The following is a 20,997-nucleotide window of genomic DNA, read 5'->3' on the forward strand; positions in this document are numbered from 1 at the left end:
AGGTAAGAGATACTAGCTACAAGTGAGGCAGCTTGGAAATTGCTGAGAACCATACATGTCTTCTACCTTTGTGTGCCCTTCAAGGACACTGAAAATTAAGTAGTATGGTTGAAAAAATGGCACCAGTAATAAAAAAGGGGGTTGGCACTATGCATAGTTCTGCTTTTTCTACCTATAGCCAAGGCAGCACCTTGTGTTTGGGGGCTCCTGCTGACTTTGAATCTTCTGTGACCATTTTTTAAGGTTTTCCTCGGTAAATACAAGGTCTTGAATTTCCTTCAGCTATAAATGAGGCTTTTGTCTGAGCATATGATAGATGACATCCACTTTCAGGAAAGCACGAAACATCACAACTTAGAAGGAAATGGTATTTTGTTGACATAAAAAAAATGTAGTGGTCAGGAGCCTTAAAACTGGCATAGTACTGTTAGAAGCTAATCTATCCTAAATGTTAATAATGACATAGTGACGCAGCTTCTGTCTGTCTCTCTCACAGATAGCATAAAGAAAGGATTTTCTAGGATGCAACAGTATCCTTCACATTTTTTCTCTTATCATGGGTATCCAGGGTATTGTAGGCATTGAGTGTGCTATGACTACTGCTCAGTACTGCTGAAGAGAAGTAAAAAGTGTGGAGAAAAGTCTTCTCTTAAAACATAGTAATTACTTAACTGAGTTTTCTGCATCAGAAGCTCACCATTGCTGCTTACCTCTGGGGAAGCCGTCTGCTAGGGTTGTCATGAAAGAACGCTTAAACTGAGCTCTGTGGTATGAGGCTGGTGGGAGAGCAAGAAGGGTAAAGCTCTGCTGAGTTAATTAATGTTAACAGTTATGAGTTATCTGCAAGATCCGCAGTAGATTACACAGATTGTATTAAGCAGGGCTAATCAGTCCTTTCAGATACTTAAAGGAGCTCTGTTAAGAGCTGGCAAGACTGAAAATTCTTCTTGAGAAAGTGTTTGCATGTGCAAGTATGCATATGTGTGTGAATGCATAGCCTGGATTGCCATTGATAAGTAAATTTTGCCTAGCAGCTACCACACAGGGATATTGGCTATTTCCTGTCCTGTGTATAGGTGAAATTGTGGCAGCTGTTGGAAGGGACTTTTTCCTTTTATCTATTTTTGGTCATAACTCTCTTTCTGTGAAATATTTCCCCTGCTGTGCAGTAAGGAGATCTTTGTTATCCTGTGATATTAACTGCAATTTGAATTGTGGACTCAATGTGGCTCCATGGCTTTTCAGCATTAATTTTTAAGGGCTTTCTCTTGCATATCTGTGAAATAGAATGGTGTCTGGGGTTTGTAAGTGTCTAGAGGGTGAATTCATCATAAAGAAGAATTTGATGATTGCAGATGTAAAATCTTGATGTACCACAGCACCTTGTGTTAGGATTTTTCATATTCGTTCAAAATGCTTGTGCGTTCATTTTTTTAAAAAAGTGTTATAGCAACTATTTTTTGGTGTATATTCTCAGACTCAAAATAAGTTGGATAACTGAACTGACCCTGAAAGACTAACCTTAAATTTTATCAAGTATATGATGTATCACAGTTTTTCTTTCATCACTTCAGCACTTTTCAGTGTTGTGTGTTTAAGAAGCCACCTTGTTGCTGTGTGGTGTGGGGTAAGACTCCTGATGCTCTTGCTACTGAGCCATGGGGACTCCAAATGTGAGAATGTGGGGGATAGTTTTCCTTACAGAAAATCAGATGGGGTTTCCCGAAGGATTTTGCTTGTTACAGGTTTGAGCAGTTATAATGATCCCAGAGTAATAGGGGGGAGAAATAGCAGAAACACATACACACAAAACTCGGTATGTGTAGATGTATAGAGATATATAGTGCGTGTACCTATATCTTGTTAGAGGACAGTATTTGTTACTATGGGACACCCAGCAGGCAGGGGCAACAAGTGAACTTCCGTGAGATGGGAATGGCACAGGAGAGGGCAAGTCCTCCAGTTGTCCTGGGGTGTAGAATGTCCGGGGGCTTCCCCAGATCCCCTCCTGGACCCGCTTGCTTTGGGTGGGTGCTGAGCACTAAGCATCCTGAAGCATCATCCTCTTTGTTCGGTAGCTCCAGGCTGGCAGCTTACAAAGGGATCAGATGCCAGTGAGAGGTCTCCGTGGGGTGGGACCGAGGAGGAGGCTCCCCGGTGGCAACAAGTTTGGCAAATCAGGGAGGCTGTTCTTGGCAGCTTGACCTGGTAATTGCCTTGTTGGGTTTCGCCTGACCCGGCTTTGCCGAGGTGCGAATTACTGGCAGTAAACTCCGTGAGTAGCTGAGTGTCAACTGCAAATAGCTGTGTCTCCTCTCCGTGGGTACCTGTGCCCCTCCTCCGCGGGGGCCTCAGTAACTCTCCAGATGGAAAGGTTGTTTGCCTGTGAAAATCAAAAATGAGCATAGAAAATCCAGAAAGGGAAAGATGAGATCCGAGAGGCTATTTTGAGGACATGGCTTCCTTTTCCTGTCCTCTCATTTTATTCACTGCTAGATTCTCTGGTCATCTTTCTTCTCCTCTTTTTCTTCTATTGTAACTGCAGCTCAGTGTTAATGGTAAAACTGATGACTGTCGCAGTAAATGCTGGGAGTGCTTTCTTTCCCAAGGGTGCTTGGGTTACCTTGAGAAAGTCACTGTGAAATTTACTGCAGCTTCTCCACCTGTACAGTGCAGGAGGTGTTGAAGGTCTTGAAAATTCCCTGTGTGTTCCCTGCCTGGGGCAATCTGCTAGCTATAAAGAGAGACACCACTGTACATTTGTGCATTGGAAAACCATCTGATCTGACTTGAAGCTTCTCCCTTTACTCACCTTAAGAAAAAATTTTAGACTGTTGCTACAGTGGCAAAGCACATGGCTAGGGATGTGTGGGTGTTTGTTGAACTTGTTAATATTGGGTAAATTAGATGATAGTGATAATGCGGTGATGCATTGAAGTGATGATGTTGGATATAAATTCTGCTTCAGAATAGTTGGAAAGCTCATAACATTAACCTGCAATGATACCCGTTAAGAGCTTTTTTTTAGGAGTATTTGAGAGGGGCATGCCTGAACTGCAAGGACTCTCTGCTTTACTGGTATTTGAGGTTTTTAGTGCCCCTGTTAGCTGGTTGGTAATGAGAGTTTGCCTACAAGAGAGCGTCAGGTGGTTGTAGCAGAAAGCACCTAACATAATCAAGTGATTAGCAAATACAGACTCCTTTGGTTTTGTTTTAAACTACAGACCTCACCAGTGAAACCTTCTGTTCCCTCTACTTCCTCATTCACCTCATTTGTCCCATAGCATCATATTGTTGGGTCAGGCATCCTTGTAGGGTGGCACAGCTTGTTCCCTGTACCTTCTCCTTTTCCCTTCAGACCAGCTAAAAGCTTTCCTCTTCTGTAAATCCAGCGTGGCTTTTTGCATGGTTATCTGCAAATGCCTCAAGGACCTCTCTTGCTCAGGCTGCATTCTCTGTTGCAGTTAGAAAGTAAGCTGATGGCATAGTGACTGTGTACACGCTTCCTGAAACATTAACTTGCTGTCCAATACTAGGTTGCCTGCAAGCTGCCCAAGCACAGGTTTTAAGCTTGTTGGAAACTCATGGTTAAAAACCTTTAAAATTAGCTTTTGGAAATTGGAGGGTTTAATTTAAACTTAATTGATTTTTTTTTTTCCCCCTTCACATTTATAAACATTCTAGGGGAAGGAAGTATGACAAGTACTGACAGATCAGTTGCTCAGTTCTCTAACAGGTATTCATCAATCACTGTCACAACCCCTTTCTTCACTGGGAGAAAAAAATTGTCCTGGAAATACTGCTTTTCCTGAGTTAGAGACAAAGATTTTCATGCGTTTCAAAGCGAGCAACGCTAACCAATAACATAAATGTTTATCCCATAAAATTCCTGTTGGTCATCACTGCTTGAGTACTGTTCATGTATTTACAGTTTCTCAGTTTCTAGGTGTCATTTTCTGTGTTTCTCCAGTGCTACCCGTTTGGGTTTCTCAAAATAGTTTACCAGTGTAACGTGAATTAAATCTTGTTTGTTCAGGGAGTATTATTCTGGAAAGACTGAACACATTTGTGCTTGTTTCTGAGCCTTTAACTGCCTTATATTTGAGCAGCTCTGAGGGTGTTTGGATGTTTGGAAGGCAAAGCATGGCACCTTTTGCTGACTTTTGACATGCCCCGATGGCAGTCAAGATGGCTGAGACAGTAGGATCTTACTCAGCATTAGTAAGAGTGGCAGGGTAAAGCAGCTTGTTTCTTTTGGGGACTGAGAGGTAGATGGGAAGTTTTTTTGTGCGTTCCTGCTTCCAACAGGATGTTAAGAGTATCATGTTGGTAACAGTCAACTTGGATGTACTTCTGTTACCCTGAGTCACTGATGAAATTTGACTCATACATTCACATTAAAGTCCTTTGCATCTGTTAGGCCTCCTGTTTGCTACTAAAATATTTTTCATAATACTAGAAATCATGAAATTATCCCATTTTTGTCCCCTCCCTGCTTTACTCATTTTTTTCTGGTTTGACAGATTTGTTTTCTTATTTAAACTTCAGTGTTGCCTTGGCTTTTCAATATTTGTACTAGAGAAACCTCAAAATTATTCCTGTCACACATGCCCCTGTGCCCTCATAGGATTAGCAGTTTGTTTTAGAGTTTTCCCCAAGAAAACACATTCTTTTTCAAGCAACATTTGTACTAATAAATTATTTGATACTGTCAAAAATGCAAAAAGTATACATTTGTGCTACCTAGCTCCTGCTCATTATTCATCTTTGGGAAAGTAGTATTGCTATAATGTGTAACTCATATTCCTGCATCTTTAACTCCTTTTTTCCTCTACTTTTGGCTGCTGCTTTTTCAGGAATTGTGTCACAATTGTCGCTCCAGTGGCTGCCTGCTTCTTTAGAGTCTTGGCACTTTTTCAGAGCCTGGACCTCTGTATACAGTGTTGAAGCTGCAAAGCAAATGTTTAGTTCTGAACGTCTAAGTAAGCCTCACAACTTGCCATGTGCTTGCCTTGGGTTAATGAATTTTGGTCTTCTTCATGGCACTATAGAAATTGTGTTAAGAAATTCAGTGTATTTTATCTGAACTGGTATCATGTGCCCAGTTAGGTGTTTACTCTGTATGTTTCATACAAACACATAAACCCCCCCAAGATTCAGAAATGCTTGTAATAGGAGAAATGACAGAAAACAGATCTTGCACATAATCTTCCTTAGAGAAGCTTTTATTGTGTTGGTGTTTGTTTCTTGATAACAAGTTGTATTTTAATATTATAATTTTTTCACTCCAGTGATCAAGGGCAGTGGAGTAGAGTTTGTACCTCGGAGCTCTGCATGGCTAATGTGTTTTGATATCAGGCTTCAGTGTTAAGCTTAAATATAGTTGCTCAGTTTTAGAGTTTGACATGAAATTTCTGATTATCCCAGTAAAATATGCCCAGTGTATGGAGAAAACTGACTTCCTTTTAAAACAAGTGAGGGTGCTTGGTGCTGAGTTTCAGAGAATTCAGTGGTGCTTTAAGTCTGTTCTGATGGCCTGTGGTGTTTTTTTACTGTGTGTTAAGGTGAATTATTACAGCCCTTAGAGACCACCGTAGATTAGCTGAAGGTGTGTTCAACAGATGAATTGCATTTTAGCTGGTTAGGTTTGTAATGTCAAGTGACAAGCCTTTAACACAGCACATTTCATATTCCCTGTTACTGCATAAACCACTGCAGGACAAATCAAAGATGAAATAAAATAGAAGTCAAGAGTAATTTGTCAGGACACTGTTACAAACGTGTGTAGTCACTTGCACATGATTTGAAAAGAGAAGTTGAGGTTAAATCGATAGGCTTTTTATTTGTAGCAAAAGTAGGTAAATTAGTCAAAGGTGCTGCTGGCAATACAAGCAGGAAAACACAGCGTTCCACAATTGGATTTTCTCTTCCCTGGGTCAAATCAATATTGCTACTAGGCACAACCATAGTTGTATGTTTTATTAGCGTAAGTGATTAATCCTGGAGTTACTGAAACTAGGATAAAAAAATTTGCTGCAATACATTTCATTGTTCAGATGTAAATATACACTTTTGTACTTAGTTTGATTAAAAAATAAAAGTCCTACACAACTGATGTGTGTCAGCTTCTCCATTATTTATTCCATTATGTATATAAAAGTACCTTTATTTAAATACACTTAAATGATTCTTTTTTGTGATGCGAACAATGCGTGTTGTGAACAATTTCATCCTAAAGCAAAATGTGTTTATCAGGACTTGTTTTGCTTCCCATGCCCTCTGATATTTGGAGTGATTTAGTTCTCTCCAGCCTGAAGGACTTAACTAGTTCATAAAGCAGCAAGTGTGCACACAATGGATCATATTATAACCACAGAATCTTATTTTCATTTCCTTCCTCTGTTGCTTGTTACTAATTTTTTTATCAGCCTACCAATACCTTGGGTATTTATAACAAACTCTTTGTTCCAGGGGTGTCTTACTGTTTGTACAGCTCCAGTGCATGAGGTTTTGCTCCTGGATGGGACCTCTGCACTACTCTAATACAAATAACAAAACCTGAGCCATAACAATGAATTGGGTGGATGGTTATGCCTGGGTCCTTCTAGGTTTTTTGAGGGGTTTTTATACGATAGACTATAATATGCCATCCAAATCTCATATGTGTAAGTTTTTAAAATAAAATCTGATCTTACATGGTGTATTTTTACGCTGAGTATATTTTTGTCATTTAGTGGGTTATCTGTACCCTGCACAGGCTGAGCACAGTTAAGACTAGGTATGATTCCTTCACATCCCCTCCCACTGAGATTCTAGTCTACGATTGTCAGAACTGATTATTTTCAGCAGATGAGGCAACAGTTATTTTAGTGGCTTTTGGGTTTCCACTTGAAGGGTCTTTAGAAATGTGCTTTGTAATTTGCTGGTTTTCAGTAGGAAAAAAAAAAAAAAATCCCTTTAAAGACAGCTAATCCTCTAGTCCGTCGCATAACGACTGCAATTGTTGCAGAGATGAGCAAAGTTCTTAATCAAATTTTGTCATGTATATAATGTGTTGGCAGGGAAACAATGAGCACTGAGTCACTACATGGTGTCATCAGGCATGCTTGCATGGTAAGATGTACATGGAAAACATGTCAATAAAACATTTGTGTTTCTCTTCCTTGTCATTTTTGTGCAACAACTTGTTTCATCTTGTCTAATCTTTTGTGAGACCCTGCCATACAGTTCACAGAATCTTGCTATGATTTCTCTGACACCATTAATAACTCCTCAGATAATTACAGCACCACCCCCAACCTTTATGAAGTTTGTATCTATTGGAAGACAAATATATTTTTCATCTAAAATATAACCTCTTTATAGGCCACAAAATAGCTTTTCATTATTGTTTTAATACAAAACTGGAAACTTTGAAAAAAAACATACTTTAAAAAAAACCCCCTTGTTTCTCAATTTGCTGTTTAAAGTGTGTTTTACTTTAAAGGTTGTTCATTAGCATGTTTGCTTTTCCTTCAAATTCTGATTCCAGAAGAGAATTGTGTTTGATTGTCCCTTGGACTTGGGAGTGCACCTTGCCTTGGAAATGCAGTTCCCAGCCTGCCTTTGTGGTAGCATCCAAAGGGGCCTTAAAATGTGTAGGGGCAAAGCTGCCACCCTGTACTGCTGCTAAGGAGGCTTTGGGCTGGTGCAGATGGCCAGACTCCTGCTGAGACGTTCTCTAAGGGTTCAGTGTTTCACCAAATGTTTCCCACTCCAGGGATGTTTGTGAGATCAGGTCCGCACAGAGGTTATCAGAGTAAGATGTTGGCTGTGCTGCACAGATAGGACTCTGCTGAGCTTTCCTGCTCTGTTGGCCTGAGTTGCAGCTAAAATGTAAGCCGAATTCCCTGGCTCGATACTGTTTGCTTTTGCTGGTATAAATAAAGCTGATGATGATTTTTCCTCATGGGCATTTTAAGTAGGAAAGCACCATTTGGCTTCCAGTCAGCTGGGCAATTAGCATTTCATAGCCAAGCAATGTACTTAAATGGAATTGCTTGGCTTGAGCATTGAATTACAATGACTGGTAGACTGCCTCTCTCCTTACATAATTTATTTAGTACTAGCTTCTTGTTTAGGATTCAGGCAGAGGTTAATTTAATTTTGCATGAGAAGCTAGTAGTTACTCTATATTAATGCTGTGCTGTATGGTAATGCAGGGGAAAGTTTTTGTGTAAAGCTTGTATTTGTCTGGTCTCTCAGCCATGGAAAGGACAGTTTTGCCTACTCCTTTTCTAGCAATTTGTTCCTTGCAAGGACTGTTGGCACACTTGAATTGGCACTAAAAAAGTGCATCTAAGAATAGTACCTTAAGACCATGCTGTTGCACATGTATTTTTGAGAAGAAAATATGTACTGAAATATAGTATGGACCAAGGAGACTTTGTTCCTACAAAATTACAAGAGGCCCACTTACCCTATTACAGGTAAATACAGTGTTAATATGTGACCACGGTGACTTGAGAGGGAGAGCTTCCACTGCATCTCTTCTGAAGATCTAAGGCAAAGAGTAAACATCCGGTGTTGTGTGATCTTGGAGGGATAAAAAGAGGACATAAAATATCCCTCAGCACTCCAGGAATGATGAGAAACTTTCAGATGGAGGGAATGAATGTGTGTGTTCTTGTGTTTAGTAAGCCTAAATGCTTAATTTGGCACTTAGAATTTTATCTTTAATCTTGTATGTGTCTTGATTTTTCCTAAGGCCCTTGACTGTTAGAATCAATGTGGGGGAACTTTGGCTTTATTTTGTCTTAAGCTTCTTTTTAAAAAAGTGATTGCAAAGAGTTTGCAGATGTCAAGCAAGTTCACAGCAGGGGCTTAGACGCCAGAAGGCTGCTGATAAGAGCACAGCATTTATATTTATGTTTAACCTTACGATTTCTAGGTAATTCACTGATGTTTCTTGGTGTACCAGCCCTGGAGAGCCTAGGTGCTTTCAGTAAACTTACCTCTGGCTTAGGCAGTATCCTTCTCATTGCTGGGTGTCACGACTGTCCCAGCTGGCTTCAGGCTCCATGTCTGTGTGGGCAAACACTCAGTGTGACCTTCACTTGAAAAGCCCTCCCTGTCGTTACAGGGTCATGTAACTGCTTGCTCAAACCTTTGTGTGTGGGCTTTATCTACTGAATTTGGGTGTCTGGCTCAAGGAGTGTAACACTTGGCTGCTGATCCTTATATTTTGTGATCATGGTGTTGATGTACTATCTAGAAGCATCCATTCTTGCCAACCATCGCTGCTGTCAAAAGACTTTGGACAAATCTTTTTCAAGTTTAAAATATCCCAATCTTTGGGCAAGGAAACATTTCAGAAACCTATGAGCACTGCACTGAGGGCTGACAGGGATTTGTTTTGATTCTTTAAGTAACACTTGATACCAACTTTTTTTTTCATGGAAATCTCACTAGCAACAAAAAATAAAAAAGACAAACCATATTCTGAGGGAGGTGATTGCTGCCTTGCAGTAACTGGCTTCTGAGTTGGTTAATTGTCTAGCTGTAAATCTGGCAATTTAGATCCTAATGGTTCTAATAATCTGGGAAATTGTTACCATGTGTTGTTGTTGTAACCTTTACTGTTTTAACCAAGCTTTAGTTGTGCTGTAAAAATAATTAAAAGGCTTCTTACAGGAGGAATTAGACTTTTTGCTTGTACAGTTGCTCTCCAGGGTACTCTGGGTTGCTGTGGGCTATTTAAAATGTTTGAAAACCCTGTTTCCCTCTCCAGTTCCTGCCTCGATGTGTTGCCCCTAGCCCTGCTGGTTGCCTGAAGTAGAAAGACACACACACCATCTCTGCCTCTGTTATGGAGTCTCGCAGCTGTGTTTGATTTCAAGCATAATAGCATCCTTTATATATAATGCAGTAACATAATTGCTGCCCCTGTGGGGAAATGCTGCGTTTTATCTACCATTTCTTTCTCTCTCTGGGCATCAGTGGTGTGTCCAGGTTCACTCAATGCCCAGAGTAGCTGTACCCTGGGAGATGGTTGGGTCCGTGGGGCCCTTTGGTCCCTGTGCCAGTTTACAGGCTGGAACAGCAGAGTCTTCTGCCTGAAGCATAAGTGTTTGACTTCACAGGGTCTTCATGGAGGAGTGATAAGATGTGAGGGGAGCTGGGAGTCCAGGCTGAGGCACAGCATTTTACTTCTCAATCTGTGTTACTGAAAACAAGAAACTACTAATAAATGATAGACGTTGAAGAATTCCTGATTTGCTTTTAGGTGAGGGGGATGCTAGTTCTATTTCCAGATGTGGGATTTTGAGCAATGGATCTGAGATCTGGTCACATTATCCCAGATACTGAGTCAGTCACTGAGTGTCAGCTGAGCTTCACTAACTTTCTGAGGTTTCAGTCTGGACAAAATCTGAGTTAAACTGATCAGTGTAGGAGCTTTCCCTTAACATGTTTTATCTCATGCTTGCAGTTGTGTGAGTGGATGGTTCATTGGCACATTGGTTCACAGAGGATAGTTTATTAAACTGAAATAATTGTTTCTCTGACTTGCTTTCCTGAGCTTGAAAAAGGAGAGCAGTGGCACTGGCCTTCCTTTATAAAGTGTTGAGATCTGCTGGTGAGCTGCACTGCGTAAGTCAGGTGTTATCACAGGCACTAATCTGAAGGTGAAGGCTTTTAGAATAATACAGATAATTATCTGTTTAAACATTTTACTTTGAAAATAAACGGGTCAGAGTATCACCTCTTACAACAATTGGAATCTTTCAATCTGAATTAACAAATCACTCTTCCAGGCTTGGGGCCATTTCAGCTTCTATTCAGTGACTGTCAGATTCTTGCTAGAAGATATTGAGCTCAGACAATTATGAGGGAGTTCAGACATGGTTGTGTTGGATGATATACTCAAACAATTTTGCAGGAGGAGCTCATGGGAATGTTAGCAGCATAAAGGTTAGCTGTAATGTCTTTTGTGTCTGCCAGTTAAATAGCTAGCGATCTGATGATTACACAAAGACAACGCAAATTCCTTATGCATTCCTGCCTCAGTGCTGTTCCACGTGCTGGGTGACTGGAAGCAGAATTCTTTCTCCTCTTTTTTGCCATGGAAATTGCTGGTTAAAGCTCCATACTTCAGTATATGCGAAGTCTGATTTTTTTTTTTTTTTTTTGGTCTTTTTTTGGGGTTGGTTGGTGTTTTGGGGGTTTTTTTTGTTTGGTTTGGTGTTTTTTTGTTTTTTTTTTTTTTGGTTTGTTTGTTTGTTTGTTTGTTTTTGTTTAAAGCCTCAGTGCCATGCTGTATTGTCATAGCACATATTGCACTCCAGCCATGTGGTCTTATATCCTATAGGTTTCACACCTGTTTTGGTGACAGATGCAAACAAACTTTGTTTAATGTGTCTCAAATGCCCAAAATACAAAATGCATTTGGCTAATGAGTCAGGGAATGTTTGGTCTGCCTTAGCCTAGCTTCATATTACATAAAGGACTGTAGAACCTTTTTCCTTAACAGATCCAAAACCCCTATTAGCTGTGACACTGCGATACTTCTACTTTATCCAAAAGCAGAACTGCCAAGGAGTGTTTTTTGGTATGGATCAGAGGAAAAAAATTAAATGTGTTGTATACAAAACATTTTTTTAGAATATGCACTCTGCTTATCAAAGGCTGCAGACTCTCTGAATTATTTCCTCTTTCAATCAGGCTTAATTTTCCTCCTGTGGTATAACTTTGAAAGCAGAGAAATAACAATGGGTAGCTTGGAGGGGAAGTGTTTGGGTGAATGGGTGATTGTTTCAGGAAGTGTGTTTCTTTGCTGGGCTGTGGTGCTTTTTCCCCTGGTCTGAATGCTTTTCGAGTATCAATGCATGTGCCCTTCCAGTGGCCTAGGGGTAGTCTGGGAAGTGGAGACAAGCAGGAAAAAGGCACCTGCCAAACATTTGGTAGGGTTGTATCTGTGAACTTTTGTTTCCTGAATCTCAGCACAGCATTTCAGTCATACAGCTGTTTTCCTCCCAGGCTTTTTATGTGAAATAAAAACTTGCCTGCAAAATGTTTTATCCAGATCATCGCAAGTGGGTGCTGGTAACTGCAGGTCAAAGTTAACAACTGTATTGCTCTGCTCTTTGTTTCTGGGGTGCATGGCTGGTTCTGTTACTGTGCAGAGTCCCCTTTGCAATGTATTTATTGGAACAACTTTAAGCATTTTGCCTGCCCCAGGGTTTGTAGCCTTTCTTCTCTCCTAAGCCATTCTGTGATTTCAGAGCAGCTTCAAACAGCTGGCATTTACATGTTGAACCTGATGCACCTCTGTTCTGTCATCTCCCCTGAAATAAAACAACCCTTAAATGATGTTCATGACATACTTAATTCTGTCTTACTCCTCATTAAAAACAATGCAAATAAATCTAGAACTTTATATCCAGTTTCTCTGAGCAGTGCCAGATGCCTGGTCAAGGGCTTTTCCCCACACCCACTTCCCCAGCCCATCCTTAAATTTTCAGACCCATGAGATAATTTGACCAATTATTTGAGTTACTCAAACTTCACAGAGTGGCTTCGGTACCTTTGAACCAGCTGCATTTATATGCCCTGAAACATGACAGCAGCTGTATGTTGCACATCAGATTAATACAGATCGTGCCTGGGGTAAAGGCATGAATGATTGGTGTTCCTGGCATGGTCATGCATTTATCCTGATTAGTGCCATGGGACCCTTTGAGTTCCATATTAGCCATTGTTAAAAGAGGCGATTAGTGCGTGTTAGCTGTGCAACCTGATGCTGTCTTCAAATAGTGATTTCTCTCTCAAGTGGGGCTTCCTCTTGTGACCTTTGACCTGCCAGTATGTTAAAAGTTTTGTAATTGATGGAGCTTTGTATTCTTTGTGGTGGGATTGATTTGGATTCCTTCACGCTGAACTTTGTCTGTTCTCTTTTGTTTAGGAGGTCCTCCAGCAGCTGATTGTAATGAATTTACCAAATGTTTTAATGATTGGCAAAGATCCTCTTTCTGGTGAGTAGTTCATCAGCTTCTTCACCTGTCTCCTCTGCAATACTAAATCTGTTTTGTTTTCTTAAGCGATTCTGTAATTCTGTTCTAATTTAGGTTGGAAAACACCTTAAGGAGTCTAGCCCTTAACACTAAACTATGTCCCTAAGCACCACATCTATGTCTTTTAAATACTTCCAGGGATACTCTATACTCAACCATTTCCCCGGACATCCTGTTCCAATCTTTGACCACCCTTTCAGTGAAGAAATTTTTCCTGGAGTCCATAGGAGTATTCTTAAGCCTCCCCTGGTACAACTTGAGGCCATTTCCTCTTGACCTATGGCTTGTTATTTGGGAGAAGAGACCAACCCCCACGTACTACAACATCCTTTCAGGTAGTTGTAAAGAGCAATAAAGTCCCCCAGAGCTTCCTTTTGTCCAGGCTAATCACCCCCAGCTCCCTCAGCCACTCCTCATCAGACTTATGCTCCAGACCCTTCCCCAGCTCCGTTGCCCTTCTCTGGACACACTCCAGCCCTTCAATGTCCTTCCTGTCATGAGGGGTCCAGACCTGAACACAGGATTTGAGGTGTGGCCTCACCAGTGCCAAGTACAGGGGGACAATTCCTGCCGTGGTCCTGCTGGCCACACTATTGCTGACACAGAATGCCAGGATGCCATTGGCCTTCTTGGCCACCTGGGCACAGCTGGCTCATGTTCAGCTGCTGTCAAATGGCATCCCCAGGTCCTTTTCCACAGGGCCAGTTTCCAGCCACTCTGCCCCCAGCTTGTAGCACTACCTGGGGTTGTTGTTGATCCAAGGGCAGGACCTTTACTGCTTTGAACCTCATTCCACTGGCCTCAGCCCATGGATCCAGCCTGTCCAGATCCCTCTGCAGAGCCTTCCTACCCTCCAGCAGATCAACACTCCCACCCAGTTTGGTGTTGTCTGCAAGCTGACTGAGGGTGCCCTCAATCCCCTTGTCTAGATCATTGATAAAGATACTAAACGGGGCTGGCCTCAGTACTGAGCATTGGGGAGCCCCACTTGTGACTGACCACCAGCGGGATTTAACTGTTTGGACTGAGAGTTGCTCCCAAGGGACTCTGGCAGCCAGTCTCCTAAACAGGCCATAATACAAACATGCTTTTTAATAAACTGTATGTAGTTGTAGGCAAATGACAAATATTCAAGCATCTCTGAATCTTACAACTTTATGTATCTAGAATGTAACACTGAGGTATTAATATACCTGTATGAATAAATATGCATGTGTATTTGCATGTGATGCATATATATGTGTGATGAGTGAGTTCTTGCCAAAGCCAGAGCAGCAGCTATTTGTTTGAAAGCCGTGTGTCTTCACCCCTTGCTGCAAGTGACCTAGGATATCGTCTGCCATAGGACAATGATGTGCTGTCCTTCAGGTGTTTGTGTGCCTGTATAATGAGTTTAGTTCTGAATATATGTACACACCCAGGGTCTTGCAGAATTGCCAAAAGATATGAAGGGACTGTTGCAAATGAAATATGGGAAGAAAATTAAGAGAAGATGGAGAGAAAAATACCTATATGAAAAAATAAGAAAAAGTGAGGAAGAGAATGGACAAAAAGAAAAACATTTGTCTGGCTATGTTGTTTAGACAATGATATCTGTTGCATGAAGTAGCACATCAAAAATAAGATGGAAGCCAGTGAGCTCATGTCCAGAGTCCAATGCTTTTGGTGAGACAAAATTAAAGCTGTTTAGCCTGAAAATGAAGTTGACTTCTTTGAACCACATTTCTGAAATGGAAAGTTTTGTTGCTATGTTTCTTACTTTTTTTTTTTTTTTTTTCTTTTTGCCTGCCCATTCTGTCTCTGCCTGAGCCCAGTGCTAGTGCCAAGGACATTGTATTTGTTTTTACCAAAGAAGGTAAACTGAATGAACCCTGTCAGCAGTGATGGGGAATGACATGGTAATCAGCATCTCCAGAACAAATAAATGGTAGAAACCTTAGCAGAAGATTGTATTTTGCTGCTCTTAGCAGCTGTAGAGTGTGTATGTACAGAAAAGAATTTGTCCGAAAAGAATATTAGCAGATGTTGGATCACTGATGCTCATAGTCTTGGCACTTCTGTTTAAAATTGAGCTGAGAGTAAGGAATCCACTTCTTCAGCAAGCAGAATAAAGTCTGCAAGTCTTAATTGGGCTGTACAGGCTAGTGTTATGGGCAAGGAAGAAAGTCAAAATACAAGAGCTGTTGTTCTTCTCAGTCATATGGGCAATGGGCTGCTTAGCATCAAGAGTGCTGCTGAATAGAAATATCTGGGCCAGCAAGGCAGCATCTCTGCTGGTGGCTAAGTGTCAAGGGGAAAGGCTGGCTGGTTCCTTGTCACAGCCATTCCTGAGCGACAGCTGGCAGGAGACTCATAATGTGGTAAATACAGTTTTGGTTCCTGGGAAAGCTGCACATTTGAAAGCTGTCCTGGGTTCAGCTATAATTTCCTACCCTTGACCTGCTGGTTTTTGTCAGTACCTTAGATCTCTCTTTGAAGAAAGTACCTGTGTCTCTTGTAGGAAAGATGCTGGTCATCCATGTGTTCCTGTCTTTTAGCTCCTTTAATTACAACCAGAAAACTTTCTTCTCTGAGATCTTTAAAAATGTGGTGGTTTAGTTTGGCTTTTTCGGGGTTTTGTTGGGGGGTTTTTTTTGGGTTGGTTGGTTGGTTTGGTTTTGGTTTTTGTGGTATCTTAAGTCAGCAATGGGGAAAATAAATTTTATCATTGGAATTATTGGGACAGAACATGAGAAGAAAGGATAAAAAAAATGCAAAAATGTAACATCTGGATGTCTAAAGTTGATGGCATATGTGTACAAAAAAAAGTACAAATTTCTTATTTAGCCATATTATATAAGGATTTTTGAGAACCAGTCCCAGCCTAGACATGACCAAAGAAGGTGGTGAGCAAAGGAAGACTCAAGATGTGTTTGCTTTCAAGAATGTATTCAAGAAGGAGAGTGTCTGAGGAGCTGATCTTAATCTTCCTGTTGGGTAGGCATTTACTGGTAAGACGTGCAGGAGAAATGGTTATAAAGTGGAGAACTTGAACTTCCTTCAGGAGGAAGAACCTGGCTGAGGGCTAATGGGAAGCTTGGAAAGAGGGAACAGGAAGGAGATGGCTGAGGCAAAGGTAGTAAAGCCAATGCAAAAAGCTGAATGAAGGAATAAGCTGTGATGACCAATGTAAGTGAGTGATGACCTGGTGATGATGTCATTGTTTCTGTCTTGCAGAGAGGAGTCAGAGGAAGGCAGCAGCACTTGGGAGGGGAAAAACAAGCAAAACAAAGATAGTCTCTCTCTCTCTTAGTGAGGCAGAGATGAAATCCCAATTTTGCCTTCCCTGTCCTGTAGCTAAGTTATCTCACTGAAAGGTACCTCTTGATCAGAGAAAAAAAATCAATCCCACGGTTTCATTGCTGGAACAAATCCAGTACTGCTTTGTACTGTTTGAGCTGGGAATGCTCTTAATGACTGTATTGACTCCACAGGTCCAAGACCAGAGAGCTGTTAAATCTGATTCACTGTGTACAACTTCAGTGACTTACTTCTTGTAACAAGCCCGTGTGATGTTTTGCTACGCACACTTTTCAGAAATTTTACTTTTGCCCTCTAAAACACAGCAAAAAGTGGTGTTACAGGCATTAAATTATGGATTGAACAGCACTGAGGCTGCGAATGCTGTTCTTGCTATTTAGCTTCCATTTGGCACTCACCGTTGACTGTTGGGGGCTTCTGCAGCTCTGCTTTGAATGTGAGATTATTGGAAAAACAGAGCAGCCATCACAAAAAATGCAGTAGCACTTGGGCTTTTGCATAGGAAAAGGCATATGTCTGTTGGGTTTATGAGCTTTACTTGCTTTCATGTCCTCTAATTTGGTTCCAGGCCATGGCAAATTTGCCTACTGTAATTCATTTGTCCATGGGAAAAGAAATCAGAAATATTTGTTAGAAGATGAAGGCTTGACTGTTTTCTAGAATATAGGAAGCTAAAAATAAACTTGAAAGTTTAATTGAAGGATTAAAAAAATTTTCGCAGGAACTTGACTTGCAGAACAATGCAGCTGATATTAGAGGATTTATTCTCTTCACTGCACTGTGTGGTAGACAGCTACTACCATTAAATTTCCTCTTGGCTTCTGTCTTTCTCATTTGTTTTTCTTGCTGAACAGCTTTTTCAATTCATTACTGCACCACAAATCCCCCTGTGTTCAATAAGAGAATCATCAGCCTATGTATCATCTTTGACATTGCTGTAATCACTTTTTCATATTATGTCTGGTTTTAGCGTGCCTTATAAACGGCCACTCATTAATGTGGCCACACAGGGAATATCAGTACACAGTAATGGTTGTGAACCTCTGTTTAGGTGCATTTTTTAATTTCTCCATTCCTAGACATTTTTAGCTTTACACAGCTAGTGAGCGTACTTAGAAACTTATGGCAATTAATCTTTTGAAACAGTCATAATCATGAGGGGGGAGAGATTTTAACTTGTTTTTAGATCAAGAATGGAAATGAGGTTTTACTTGCCTAAGATAGGCTCCTTTCTGTCCCTTCAAAAAACTTTGCTGTTTATATACAGTTTTCAAATTACATGTTAAGTTTGTGAATGAGAGACCCCAAAGTCCCTGCTAACAAGTGTCTATAGAAAACTAGTTTTCATTAAAATTGTAAAAGTTGTCTACTCTCATTTGGGTATTTTTCATGTCTGGTTTCCTTCCTCATTTTGTTTCACAGTCCTCCAGAGGCACAAAGGTTCATAAAGTATAAAGTTAATAACAAAACAGTGCCTCAATAGTGTAAATCTAGCATTCAAGCTTTTCTCACTGAGGATGTTGCTGGAGTTGGGGAAAACAGCACTTGTGTGTTTCACCCTCCCCACGTTCTCTGCACGCGCTCCAGCTGCTGCCTGTGACACTCCGTGTGCTGGTGCTCCCACTCCTGTGCTGGACAGAGTAACATCAGAGTAGAAATACGGAGAAACAGGCAGCACAAGCCCAAGATTGTACTTACTTGAACCTGCTTGTTCCCATTTCCTCTGACATCTTTCCATCCCCCCTCTCATTTTTTTCATTGTTTGTGTTCTCTCTGTACCTTGATCCTCCTTTTTTTGTTGTGTCTCCTAATCCCTCTGCCCACCTTCTCCCTGAGTCCTGCCATCTGTTTCCCACCCTCCACCCCCACGAGAGCAGAGGGATCTTCTGGCTCTGGCACAGAGAGGCTCCCAGGATGCACAAGTGGTGTCTGGGCTTTCCCTTTCTTTATTTTCCAGGAAACCTGCTGGCCTTCTCTCATGCCTGGGAGCAGATGGGCTTTCTGCAAATGCTCCGGGTGGCTGGCTGGCTCCCTTGCAGCACAAACACAGGGCCTGAGAGCAATTGCCCTGGAATTTTAAGAAAAGGCATAAAAGTCTTTATTTCTTAATTAGCACCTTTCTGTTTAAGTGATGGTGTTTTGACTCTTGTCTGTTCAGCTTGTGGGTACCTCTCTGCTAGGAGCTGCCCCAGACCTAAATGTTTGCATCCTAGGTCATAGGAGGACAGTGTCTTGGTAAGATCAGCTAATAAGCATGAGTAGACTCCGCAGACTTCCTAGCTGTCTGGGAAGGACTTGTGTCATCCAAGTGAGCCAGCATAGGGGAGCTGGCACATTCCTGCTTATGCGGTTGCACAAGGAACTTTAGCATCTTATAAATGGGCACAAATCAAGCTTTTTGAAAAACATGAGAACCATTCACTGTTTAGAAGGCATGATTGAATCGGGGATGAAGGTTACTTGCTTTCCTTCAGCATGCATTGCAGGATTAGAGGCATTGCAGGGCAGAAGCACTGGCTGCAGTGTAGAACTTCACTGTGGTGCTCTGTAATAGTCCTAGAAGTGCTTCTGATTCACTTGGTCACCTTGGGCACTCCACTGAAGTGTGTGGTATCTCAGCTCTCCTGTGGGTGAGATGAAAAAGGAGAGAGGGGTAATTAATCCCTTCCTGGCTTGTTTTGAGGTTTAATTGAAAACTCTCTCTAAAGCACTTCAGATTGTTAGAGAGGTTTTTTCATACTCATACCCTATTTTTTCTAAAAATCTCCTGTAATAGTGTAATTCTACAAGGCTTTAAAATGTTACTCAAATGTAGCTTGAGTATGAGTGATCTGGGAGTGCCTTAATGTCAACAAACTGTCTCCTCCCCACGGAAAACAACTTCTGAATGAAAGCCCAAGGAATGGAACTCTTTAATCACACATGATCTTTGGAAGCACTTGTGTGGCTGGTGTATCTGCTGAGTGGACCTTTAAGCCTTAAAAGTGTTTCTAGTCAGTAGTACAACCTCACTTTCATTACATGATGTAGCATGTCTGCAAGCATAGAAAAATTTATTGAAAAAACCTGGACTAATCTGACACTGAACCGTGCCATAAATCAAATCCCTCCTGATGGGCGAGAATTTTCTAAAAGTCCTTGCAAGGAGTTTCAAAGATAAACCAAGACTTTTCCTTGAGTTTCAATGCTGCCAGATAGTTGTTTATTAAGTCTTATCAGAGGAACAGAGCCACTAGCGTGACCCAGGTGCAGCATAGAGCACAGAAAGCAGGAGTGAAGTCTCTAATTATCAAGATTTACACAGCCTTTTAAAGATAATTTAACCAATAGTTACTAAAAACGTATATTATTTTCACTTTTCTACCAATTATTCAGTAACACAACCAGGAACTGTGGAATTCTCTATCCAGTCATTCCAAACTACTTTTACTGCAGAGCATGGAGTAGTAGAGGAAGAAGAAGGTTTAGAGAACAACAACAATCCTCCATTTTGGTATTTTTTACTCTTACCTATTTACTACGAGGAGAAGCCCAAAACCTCTAAATTTTCACCCTGTGACAATCTTACATAGTAGTCTATCATCTAATTCACACCACTGTATTTTCTAGTTCTTGTCTGATCATTGGTAATTTTTTTCCAAGGTTGGAGGTTAAAACAGTGTTGTTCAGGGGGGTAAGAACCCTTAAAAACAGGCAGAGAAATATTCTCAGCACTCTGGGTTCCTACGTAATCCTGACAGCTATATTTTCACTGCGAGCTGCCAGGGGGGAGAGCAGACTGCTAAATGTTTTGTTTAAAACAGTAAGAGACTAATAACTCATGATTATCTCGTCTTAATTTCTTACTCCTTTCTATAAACTCTAGTTTGTCCATCCCTGCCATGGCTTGCCATGTCTGCCTCAGCTTCACTTCCTCGTGGGAGGACTGGAGTGGGGTAAGGTCTCACTCAAAAGGCTGTTTCCAGGCAAGGTCGGTCCCTGTTGACCTTGCTAAGTTACTTTGCAGTAATAGCCAAAGGTGTTTCACCTCATAGGGTCGTGCAGCAGCACCAATGCCCATCTGTTACCTCACTGAGAAAATAGCAAAGCTGTGTTGCAGAGGGGTAGAGTGTGGTTTGAATGGCTTTAAGTAGCTCACATGCCTTTAGGATGGTATAGATGCTGTCACAGTTGGGAAGTAGCCCTGGTGTTTCTAAAATGAGTGATTTCAAGCCACTGTGCTCACCCCAAGGATAATTGGGATGCCGTGGAGCACAGATTGGAATTTATGGTTGACAGATGAAGGTGCCCAGAGCACATAAGGGTTACATCTCATGTCTGGCATGATCCAGAGCAAGCAGCCTAACTCCTTCAGTCTCTCCACGGAGATGTTCTGCCTGAGTAAGTTTGGGTCAATGAGAGACACACTCAAGTCACTTGCTCTCCATAACTTAATGACTCGCTTTTGTGTCCCACAGGCATGCTCTGCATTTAATTCTTGGTCTGTACCTGCTTTGAAGATGATGTAGAATGAAACCCAGTGCTGAAACTAATGAGAGCTCAGTTTCTTGAAAAAATACCTTCTGACCAAACCGATAGTCTCCCAGTTGTGCCCTCAAAAGAACTGTTCATGAAGTAACAGATTTTTTTTTTGCTGTTGGTGAAGGGT

General features: G+C 41.2%; 1 protein-coding gene across 2 annotated transcripts in view; it reads left to right on the forward strand.

Moving 5' to 3' along the window:
* CCDC88C (coiled-coil domain containing 88C) overlaps positions 1–20,997 on the forward strand; it is a 99,501-nt gene that overhangs the window by 25,979 nt on the left and 52,525 nt on the right. For both annotated transcript variants that reach the window (XM_032111467.1, XM_032111468.1), the window contains exon 4: positions 12,941–13,010. In XM_032111467.1, coding sequence (XP_031967358.1) covers positions 12,941–13,010 — 70 coding nt within the window. The remainder of the gene's footprint in view (positions 1–12,940; positions 13,011–20,997) is intronic.

The sequence above is a fragment of the Corvus moneduloides genome, chromosome 6 (assembly GCF_009650955.1).
Source record: "Corvus moneduloides isolate bCorMon1 chromosome 6, bCorMon1.pri, whole genome shotgun sequence".
Taxonomy (NCBI): domain Eukaryota; kingdom Metazoa; phylum Chordata; class Aves; order Passeriformes; family Corvidae; genus Corvus; species Corvus moneduloides.